This window comes from Neofelis nebulosa, chromosome 12 (assembly GCF_028018385.1).
Source record: "Neofelis nebulosa isolate mNeoNeb1 chromosome 12, mNeoNeb1.pri, whole genome shotgun sequence".
Lineage (NCBI taxonomy): Eukaryota > Metazoa > Chordata > Mammalia > Carnivora > Felidae > Neofelis > Neofelis nebulosa.
The window spans coordinates 7,969,283-7,980,539 of record NC_080793.1 but is presented as its reverse complement, the minus strand read 5'-3'; the positions used below and the strand labels follow the sequence as shown (position 1 = coordinate 7,980,539).

General features: G+C 50.1%; 1 protein-coding gene across 1 annotated transcript; it reads left to right on the top strand.

Moving 5' to 3' along the window:
* The first annotated feature begins 6,804 nt into the window (after positions 1–6,804).
* LOC131491272 (neutrophil gelatinase-associated lipocalin-like) lies at positions 6,805–9,771 on the top strand. The gene is made up of 5 exons (XM_058693977.1): positions 6,805–6,974; positions 7,496–7,632; positions 9,032–9,111; positions 9,249–9,368; positions 9,586–9,771. Exons 1-5 carry the CDS (start codon positions 6,837–6,839, stop codon positions 9,738–9,740), a joined length of 630 nt encoding a protein of 209 aa, XP_058549960.1. The 5' UTR covers positions 6,805–6,836; the 3' UTR covers positions 9,741–9,771.
* Positions 9,772–11,257: the final 1,486 nt, after the last annotated feature.

Here is an 11,257-nt window from a genome sequence, read left to right as displayed (position 1 = left end):
ATACCTGTATTTCTCCTAAAAGCCCTTTTTATGAATCTCCTTGAAGATGAAATACGTTTTGTGGGAGAACAAGAACAATTAAAAATGACAAGATCTCAGAAATGGACATTGTTAAAGATCTGATGAGAGTTCATGATGATGCGATTGACAAGGAAACAGTTATTTCTGTAACCCATAACACTTCAATAATCAGAATATCAAGGGAGGACCTTATACCAAAACATTAAAACTTTAGGAACTGTATATATATTTGAGCAGTTACAGCATTTAGTCATGCAATACAACTAAGGTTTACCATTATTTGACAGTGCTTTTCCAAGTAAGTTAGCATACCAAATAAAAAGGTCTAATTGGTCAAAATCTTGGGAAAGTTTGTTAAAACCTTAGAAAGTTATACAGCACATTCTAAATAGGATTACAGATCATTACAAATCTTAAAACTTTATTTATTTAACCAAGATGGCAATAAGAGATTCCAAAGGCAAATATGTAGCACTGTATAGTTGTTAGCAAAACCTAGCTCCTTTACCATTAAGAAGTTTTAACCTTAAGTAATCAAAGACTTGATCAAGAGGAAACCTAAAGCTTTCGTCTTCCCGGTAGACAAAGAGAAAAAAACATTTGTTTACATTTTCTTATCAAGAGCAGATCAACAATGCCAGAAAACTTTGTCTTTTGAAAACAGAGAAAAGGAGCATTTCAACCTTAGGCCCATGTACTTTTAAAATCCATTCACCTCTGGGCAGCTGGGTGGCTCAGTTGGTTAAGCATCCAACTTCAGCTCAGGTCATGATCTTACAGTTTGTGAGTTTGAGCCCCGCATCAGGCTCTGTGCTGATAGCTCAGAGCCTGGAGCCTGTTTTGGATTCCGTGTCTCCCTTTCTCTCTGCCCCTCCCCTGCTTGTGCTTTCTCTCTCAAATATAAATAAACATTTAAAAAAAATTTTTAATAAAAAAATAAAATCCATTCATCTCAACCTTAGTCCATCCTGACCACGCATAAAATTCCTCTCCAGGGGCGCCTGGGTGGCTCAGTCGGTTCAGCGTCCGACTTCAGCTCAGGTCATGATCTCGCAGTTCGTTGAGTTTGAGCCCCGCGTCAGGCTCTGTGCTGACAGCTCAGAGCCTGGAGCCTGTTTCAGATTCTGTGTCTCACTCTCTCTCTGCCCCTCCCCTGCTCATGCTCTGTCTCTCTCTGTCTCAAAAATAAAATAAAATTTAAAAAAATTTTTTTTTAATTCCTTTCCAAAGATTCTTTTCATGAACCTTCTACAACTTTCCTTTGCCTTCAAATTTTGGCCCAAACCATTCTTCTTGAAACAACCAGTCTTATTTGGGACAAAATTACTTTCTTGTACCCTCAACAACAAAAAAATGTATTTCCATTCTTTATCTTTCTTATATATCTCCCACTTTCCTACATACAGAGTTGCTTTCCTTATTTCCATCCATTTTAAGTACACTTAGCAGAATTTTAACTCTTAGAAAACTTAGTCTCTAATAAAAACTTAGTAACCAATCATAAACTGTTACACCAGAATTCTTTATTTTTTTTTTTTTTTAATTTTTTTTTCAACGTTTTTTATTTATTTTTGGGACAGAGAGAGACAAAGCATGAACGGGGGAGGGGCAGAGAGAGAGGGAGACACAGAATCGGAAACAGGCTCCAGGCTCCGAGCCATCAGCCCAGAGCCTGACGCGGGGCTCGAACTCAAGGACCACGAGATCGTGACCTGGCTGAAGTCGGACGCTTAACCGACTGCGCCACCCAGGCGCCCCTACACCAGAATTCTTTAGATGGCAAATTCATGAGTCAATGAATCACAAACCATGTTTTCCAATAGACCCAGATTTTCTTAGTTTCTCTGCAATAAGGAGTCAAAAGCACAAACCTATATTCAGTAATCAATGCTTCAGTAATCAATCTATTTGGAAAAGACATAGATATGCAATAAATTCAATCCCATTTATCCATGTTTCAGATTATGAAATACTTTGAAAGCTATCTTAAGAATTATCTGTGAAAACTTTGAGATACACAAAATTAACCATATTTTAAGTCATCTTTTTGCTAACAAATTGCAACAGAGACAACATGAGCTTCTTTGACCTTTAGGAAACCTTGATAGAATAAAAGTTTCATATTTAATGCTGAAAACTCCAAATACATGTCTGTCATAGTTAAACCAACAAACTTAAATAAGCTTAAACACCAAACACATTCCACCTGCATTCACTTAAAGGATGATCAATTTGTTCCCCATTGTCAAATTTTACCTGGGACACCAATGGGGGAATCTGAAGTGGGCGATTCAAGGGGGTGCTCATCACTCCTTGACATCGAGGGTGGAGGATGGTATAGAAGCCAGTTATGTAGGTTGCATGGAGATGATGCAGAAACAGGAGGAGGGGGAGAAGCAGGCAGAAGAATGGAAGTTCCAGAAGGCAGAGAGGATTCCTGGTTCTAAACCTTGTCACCGGGAAAGAGGAGACCCCATGTTTGTTTGTTTGTTTGTTTTCCACCAAAGTGGAAATAAGGAGTCTATGTCAGGCTAGAGAAGACAGGGAATTTCCCTGAAACAAATGGAGTTTGGGAATATTCTTTAAAGTCCATGTGCCAAGGTAGACTACCCACAGTTGGCTCCAATTAAAGCCATTAACACAAGAAATGAATGAGGGAGAGGTCACCACATCTATTAGGAGGAGGAACAGAGAGAAAGAGTCAGCATCCCCTTTGACCTATGTTTCCTCTAGCAACTGTGTTCCATCAGGAAGAGGTCTGTTAGGACATCCGCTATGTCAGGAGGGAGTTTACTAGCCAAACACATTAGAGCAAATACATTCTGCAACAGGCCTTTTGGCCCAGGTCCTCACTTAGAGCTGTGAAGGCCTGGACCTAGGGTGCCTCCATCCATAGACCCTGTTTCCTGCAGAAGAGATCTAACTGCTAGAACTTACTAAGGCCACGCAGTGTTACATGACATCACCTCTTTCCTAAATTTTGCAATCCAAATTGTTTCTAGCAGGTTGAAAAGGCATCCCAAAGGAGAGTCCTTGGGGACTGAGAAGAAGGTCCCATCCTCCTCCTAGAGAGAGAAAAGTAGAGAAAGTCCATTACCATGAAAATCCCCCCCCCCCCAACTCCCAGGTGGTGTCCCACACGCAGGATATATCAGAGGTCCCTGAGGTGTCAAAGTGACCCAAGGCGAACTCCAAACAAAATTGCTATGATCACCAACCAGCCCCTAAGGGCCTCTGTGGGAGGGATGCTGGCATCCCTCCGATTTCCCATGGTATCCTAGGCTACAAATATGTGCAGGCAGATGGACCTACTTTGCTTTGCTGAGAAGGCTGAAGAAAACACAATGTTTAACCCATAGAAAATACTGGGAAAGTTTTACAAGCAGGAATTGCCCAATTTTGTAATTTAAGTAGTAGTTAGCAGAAGACATTGACCCAAAACAGTGAAGACAGAAACCCATCATGATCCAAGTGACATTCCAACACATACAGTCTTTACATTCCAACTTCCTAGGAAATGGTTCCCGGCTGGGGAACATTTTAATTCAATCAGGTACTGGTTTCACCAGCAACAGAAGAGGTCCCACAGCCATAAGTGACTAGATGTGAAGGGGATCACGTTAGACCGATGAGGAGGAAATTTCTGCCATATTCTAAAGATTGGAATCCATGCTAGTCATATAGATGTCTGTTCCATGCCCACGACAGACAACAATATATAAGGACAGGAAGAAAGAGAGGGCACAAGTTTCTGGGTATTTTTACCATTCCTGCCTGGGGACTCACTTCCAGCCAAAAGGCAGGCTTTCTCCTCCCCACAGAGTAGCCACAGGCTACAGGAGTACAGCCTGAGCAATAGCCAAGAAAGTGTTCTAATAAGACCAGACTCCTTGAAAAGCCTCTGAAATATGAGTAAAGGAAGAAAAGAGAAACACTCACCACATTTGCACTGAAGCTCAGAGTCCAGATGAAAAGACTCACAACCCCATATAGGCGCCAAATGATGAGGCTGGGTTGGGGTGGGGGGGCGCATATTATAGAGCTGACAGCCAAGAAAGAATTCTTGAAGACATCTTTGATGCAAAAAAAGTGATTTCATTAAATCGCGGGGACAGGACCTGTGGGCAGAAAGAGTTGCATTGGTGTTGTGAAGAGTGACTGGTTATATACTAGGAAGTTTGGGGAAGTAAAGTCAAAAGGAAGGGAGGCCTCCAGAAAGACTTTGATATGTTAAAGAGGACTCCTAATCTACCTGAGGCCTTGCTATGGTCAAGCTAAGGTTGTTTTACCTCTAGTAAGGCATTAATATTAGGAATGGTAGGGGTTCCTGGAGACATTGTTGTACTTGGTATGTGCCTCAAGGATTTGTCACTGGTCTGCAGGGTATCAGAAATTTAATTTTATCTGCCATTTCTTTCTTGCCTTTCTTCCCCACATCACCATGGAGGTTAGGGTCTTAATAGGGGCTCCAGGAAACTGAGTCTATAGGCTTCTGGAGACTAGACTATTGATAAGATTGCCTTTTTCTTATAATTTACTAAGATATTTGTAAACTGATGGAGACTCATGTCCTGCATGACTGTGATCACTATCATTAACCATTTATTTTCTTTCCTTTCCTTTGTTCTTGGGCAGCCAGAGGAATATCACACGTATCCCACCTTTTTGTGGGGAGGGGGGAGGTTCTAGCTTGTACATTGCCTTCAGCTTGCCTTATGCTCCCTCTTCACCCAGAGTCTCTCTCTCAGGGCCCACCACCCAAAGCCCAGGCTAGGGGAGCTGGTTCCCGTGTAGCAGGTGGAAAGCCCGTGAGGTCTCCAGGAGTCTCATCTGCAGCCAGTGAGGCCTCAGGACAGCCTCAGGTCAGGCATTCTGTCAGCCCTGGCCCATGTGGTGACATCTAGGAGACACTACCAGAGGGCTGGGACCCATCACTGCCTCCCACGGACAGCCAAGCCTCCATGAAGAAACTACTTCCCTCCAGGACAAAGCTGGGATCAGCCATGGCAGGAACACTTCTGGGGGCCCAGGCCTAGGCCCCTGGACTCCACACCACAAGACTGGCCAGAGAGAGCATACGGTATCCGTGATCTCTCAAGAATGAGGCTGAGTCCTTGCATTCACTGTGACCCAAATTACTCAGTGTACAGAGCAGCAGGGTAGAGAGCCCCCCTTGGGCCCCAGCCCCTGACCCCTTTTCACACAGTGAGGATGCATGTCCCCCATTGTCCCCCACCAGGATGAAGCTGAGACCGTAGCCTCAGAGCTCTGCTATGTCAAGCTGTCTCATTTGTGGCTGGCATGCCCAGCTTCAGGTTTCTGACCACTGGGCCCACAGGAGGGGCCAAGTTCCTGAGGGGCCAGCTGAGGTCTGGGTCCACCCTGCCAATGGGGCATGGATGAGGGGAGGGGCTGACTCAAGATGGGAATGATGGGGCTTTGGAATGGTGGGGTTCAGAGCTCACAACCAAGAATGAATTCTAGAGACATCTTTGGTGCAAAAAAGATGATTTTGTTAATTCACAGGGACAGGACTTTTGGGCAGAAAGAGCTGCACCGGGGTTGTGAAGAGTGACTGGTTATATACCATGGCGTTGGGGGAGATAAAGTCAAGAGGAATTTTCTAAAGGGATTTTTTTATATGCTCAAGTAGACTCCCACATTACTGAAGGTCTAGCTGTTGTCAAGCTAAGGTTGTTTTCTCCTCTAGCAAAGCATTAACATTCAGACTGTAGGGAATTCCTGGAGAAATGTTATACTCTATATGCACTTCAAGTATTTGTCAATGGGCTGCAGGTCATAATGAAATTTAATGCCGTCTGACTTTTCCTTCTTGCCTTTGTTCCCCATATCACTATGGAGGTAGGTGATATTTGGGCTCCAGGAAACTGGGTATAGGATGCTAGAGATTAGGCTATTGATAAGATCACCTTTTCCTCCTAATTTTCTAGGGTATAGGTAAACTGATGGCAGACTGTGATTTCTATCACTTAACTCTTTGTTTTCTTTCCTTTCCTTTGCTCTTGGGCAGCCAGGAGTGCCTGAGGAATGTCACACAGATCCCACCTCTGGCTCGGGGAGCATGCTAGCATGTGGTCTGCCCTCAGCTTGCCTTATGCTCCCTCATCAGGAGCACTCCCCAGCAAGCCTTCTCTGGGGAGGGGAGGGGAAGGGTGCCAGGGCCTGGGGTGGGTACCTGGGAGGGCCAGGATCTGGGCTCCATGAGCAGCACAGGGCACACTCTGTCCTACCCTACCAGGAATGTCCTCTTTCAACTATCTCCCATTCCCTACCCTTCCCTTCCCTTCCCTTTGGAGAACCACAAGCAGCATGGGCTCTGTTGATGCGAGGCATTCTCTGTTTTCATCAGGTGCAGGAAGGGGGCCCTACCACACTTAATCCACCAGGCACCTAGGCCCCAGCTGAGAGGCTCCTAGAGGTCAGAGATGACAGCTGGTCCAGATCAGAGACCCATGACCACACACAGTGATAACCAGGGGGAAGAGACTGTGAAGAGAGTCCCCGCCAGAGATGTGGAGATATGGGGAATGCACCCTCTCACCTCCCAGAACTTACGGCCCCTCATCTTGCATAATCCTGACCTGGGGGAAAGAGCAGAGAGCTTGCCATGATCTTCAGCACGAGTTGCTGGCAATTGTCTCACCCTTCCAGGATTTGGCAAAGGATAAGTCGCTCCACCCTGGGGTGAGCCATTGGCCACAGAGACCATAAATAGCATCCCCCAGAAGGCTCTTCATTCATCTCCTCTTTCAGGGAATATCTGGAGTGGTGCCAGCTTCCTCAGCCCTGAAGTCATGGCCCTAGGTCTCCTGTGGCTGGGCCTTGTCCTGCTAGGGACCCTGCAGACCCAGGCCCAGGATTCCACCCCAAACCTGATCCCAACCCCACCTCTGCACAGGGTCCCTCTGCAGCCTGACTTCCAAAATGAGCTGGTAAGGGGCCTGGGAGGGCTAGGTGCATGGAGGCCCTGGGAAGAGTGTAAACAGAGGGGAGGAGAGGCAGGATGGGCTCAGGCTTTAGCTCCATCTGCTCTCGGGTGCCCTGATGGAAGGCACACCCCATGCCCCCATCCCCACGCAACCTTGCTGACAAGAGGGTCAGCTGAGCAGACTCCCCTGGTCTACACTCTCTTCCATAATCCCTGCAGTCCTTGCAAGGTGGGAACATCTTCAGGCCCTCTACATGATGAGGAAACTGAGGCTCAGGGATGCCAGCTGACCACTTGCCAAGTGTCACCCTGTCCCTGACACACTCAGGGCTCCCGCTTGGCCTGATGGTCTCCAGCTCCTGCCAGGCTCATCAGCCCAGCCTGTGTGGCCAGTCTGGGTCCCAGCAGCCCAGTTAGAGGGGCTTCTGGTTGAGGCCCAGGCTGCCTAGAGGTGCCTGCAGGGATGGAGCAGGAGGGCCCCCTGGGGCTGCTCCTGGCTCTGCCTATCATCAGCCCCCATTGTAGTTCCAGGGGAAATGGTACGTCTTAGGACTGGCAGGGAAGGAAATTCATAAAGAAAAACACAGCCAATTGAAGATGTACACCATCACCTATGAGCTGAACGAAGACAACAGCTACAATGTCACCTTTGTCCTGCCCTGGTGAGATCCATCACCTCCTAGGGGAACATGGGGGGCCCAGAGGGCTGCCGTGGGGGTCCAAGAGGCAGACTGATGTCATAGCCGAGGGCTGACCATAGCTGAAAGATGATAATTCATCCTACCGCTGGGTACTGGATCCCTGTATTTATTCCTTCTTTCATTTACTAAATCAACATTTCTTGGTCATTCCAGCACAGACACAAAACAGTACTGGGGTTGGACAAAAGCGGTCATCAGTGACAAGACAAAGAGAGCTCGGAGTGTCCTAGAATGGGAGGAGGGTCAGTGGATCCAGTCTGGAATCCCACCTTGAGCTTTGTCCAGGGATTCCAGGGAGGTGGTCTGTGGGCTGGGCCTTGAGAAACCAACTTGCGTCAGGAGACCTGGGACCTTTATGGCAGGGCTGCTGGACTGAGTCAGAGAGAGCCACTTCTTCAAGAAATAGCAAGCCATCTCATGGCCACCCTGAGCAGGAGCTGATGAGCAGTCTGGAGGGTGGAGAGGTGGCCACCCTGGCAGGAGCCTCAGGTACTGGTGAAGAGCAGGTGTGCCTGTAGCAGAGAGAGGAATGATGGTGTGCAGCCCAGGAGGCTGATCAGTCATAGGTGGGAGATGACCAGAGCAGGGGCAGATTAGGACCTAGAGAGGAGAGCCAAGGATTATGCAGCGCCCCTGGGCTTCTGTCTCTGGCACTTGGGGATGGGGCTAGAGCATCTGTCATGGAAGGAGCAGAAGAAGGGCAGGTGTGGGGGATCAGCTCTGGGTTCCCAGGGGACCAGATGGGATGCAGGTGAGAGGTCAGGGTTGGCCCAGCAGCTAAGGGAGTCTTTGGCATCCAGCAGACTGGAGCCTCTGTTGATTCCCACAGGAGAGGTTATAGCAGGAAGCCATAAGATAGGCATAGGGCATAGGGGACCCCTGGGTGGCTCAGTCGGGTAAGCCTCTGACTCTGTCTCAGGTTGTGATCTCACAGTTTTGAGTTTGAGCCCTGTGTAGGGCTCTGTGCTGACAGTTCACAGCCTGGAGCCTGGTTTGCATTCTGTGTCTCCCTCTCTCTCTCCCCCGTCTCCCACTCAGGCTCTCTCTCTCTCTCTCTCTCTCTGTCTCAAAAATTAATGAACATTTAAAAATTTTTTAAAAAATTAGGAGACAAATGCTGCGGGTGAAGGGGACAGTATGGAGGGAAGGCCACCAAGGGGAAACAGCCTCGAAGAAGGAAGACAGTAGATGCAGAGGGAGAGTCTGAGCAGCTCAGGTGGCTCAGGGCAGAGTAGGCAGGGACAGGCAGGGATGGGCTCAGCGGGGAAGAGAGAGGCCCATCTGAGGGGTGGCGTGCGGGCCTCCTGCTGTGGCAGGGTGGGGTGTCACCCTCTTACCCACCCATCTCTTGCTTCCACAGGATCCAGCGCTGTGACCACTGGATCACAACTTTCCTCCCAAGTTTCCAGCCAGGCCAATTCAACCTGGGCAACATTGAGCGTGAGTCCTGAGTGCAGTAGGTCTCCACGGGCAAGGACCTCCCTGCCCCTCCACACAGACACCATCCTGTGGTGCCAGGGGAGGAACCAACAGCTCCCTCTGCCGGGAGGGCTGATCCCTCACTGTCCCCCATGCAGGTTACCCTGGAATCCAGAGTTACACTGTACGAGTGGTGGCCACAGACTACAACCAGGTTGCCATGATTTTCTTCAAGAAAGCTTACAAAAACCAGGAGCTCTTTATGGTCACCCTCTATGGTGGGTCTTACCCCCTGGGACCTGGCTCTTGTTCGTGCTGGGGGAGAAGAGGCCCACGACACCCAGCCCCCAAGGTCCCCTTCACTCTGAGCCCTGAGAGGCAGGAGAGAGGTCTTTCCACAGACCCCTCAGGAGGGAGGGGTCTGAGGCATCATTCAAGGGTTCCACAATATTCATGGAGCTTTCGCCAGCCACTCACCAGCCATCTTGGCCACAGGGAGGACCAAGGAGCTGACCCATGAGCTGAAGGAAAACTTCATTAGCTTTGCCAAAGCCCTGGGCCTCACCGATGACCACATCATCTTCCCAATCCCCAACGGTAATCACCAGCTGGGGAGAGGAGAAGGGCACATGGGGACTGTCCAGGCCTGATGTTGCTTCACTAAAGAACGGGGGAGAGGAGGGAGGCAGAGCCCTGCTGTGGTCACTGGAGGCTCAGAAGCCACTTCAGGTTCAGGAAGACCCTGCCACAATCAGGGTTCTGGGCCCCTAGTGTTCCTCCCTCACCCTAGCTCGGGCCTGCCCACACGAGAATTGCAGGCATGGGACGAAGCTTCCTCAGTCTCCTTGCCTGGCCACCTCCCCCTTTGCCCTGGGACTGGCTCACCACTGACTTAGGAGGTGCCCTTGTCTTCAGGCAGCCTGGCCTGGGCAGGTGCCTCCCAAATCCTGAGGGTCTGTCAGGACTCAGCAGGTAAACAGGCAGAAGGCTTGGTGCCCAAACAGGAGTGTGACTGGGCCTCACCTGCCTCCTTTGGAAAACGGGTGTCACCCAGGTCTGCTTGTCCTCAGGCCTCTCCTCCAGTCCCCTGCCCCATCTTCCAACCCTCTTCTGTACCATCTATGAAAGGAGCCCCGGAGCTTCTGTGGCCGGACCAGGCTGAGGCCCAGGGTAGCCCAGGGGCAGTGCAGGGGCCCTGGAGGTCAGGGATCCCCCACACACACCCCTGCCCATACTGACCACTCTGTCCCCCACAGATGAGTGCATATATAAGTGAGCAAGTGTGTGGTAAGTATGGCTGCAGAGGGGGCTGATGGGAGCCAGGGTGCAGCTGGGAGGGGGTTCCAGGTCTGCCTTTGTCCCACCTGCCCAGCACTGCTGCCCTCTCTATTCCCTTGACGCCCTCTCAGGTGCCCTCGGGCTCTCTCCACCCCATCCCCCTCTCGCCAATCTCTGCCCACGGCACTGCCCAGCTGTCCCCACCAGCCTGGACACCAGTGAGAGAGCCAGGGGACCCTTCTCACTGCACAGCCCACCAGCTGCTTCCCAGGCTGCCCTATTCACAGGACCCCTCCTTGTTGCTAATAAACACATGCGCCCCGGTCCCAAGTCTGTGCTCCTTGACTTCTGGGCCCTTTGAGGGGGATAAAGAGCAAAAGGCAGGCTCTTATTAGCATCCCTCCCAGGAACTGTGGTCCCCTGGAAGGGATGAAGGCCACAGAAGCAGAGTCCAGCTCTGACTAAACACTCCTGGCTCCCAACCCCAGGCCCGGCCCCAGACCAGCAGCTGCCCTCACTTGCCCCTGCCTCCCAGCACACTGAGGGGGCACATCTCACACTCATGTCCAGCCACCTGAAGCAGGTCCAATGGCAGAGGCCCAGGGCCAGGGAGCTGGAGAGTGTTGGGGGTCTGAGGTGCTGTCACCCCTACCTTATCAGGACCCCGTGGATGCTGGAAGATTGCAATAGCGGGGTGCACAGTGGGTGAAGCAGAAGGTGGCCCAGCTGGAGACCATGCCAGACACAGAGTGTCACCAGAGGTGGTCCCTTTCCTTCTGCCAGCCCCCTATGGGCCCACTGCTGGGTGGCAGTGTCCATGCTGACCACATTGTGAGTGCTGCCCCTCACCCACATCCCTCCACCATAAGGACCTCTGGAGCACCTGGGG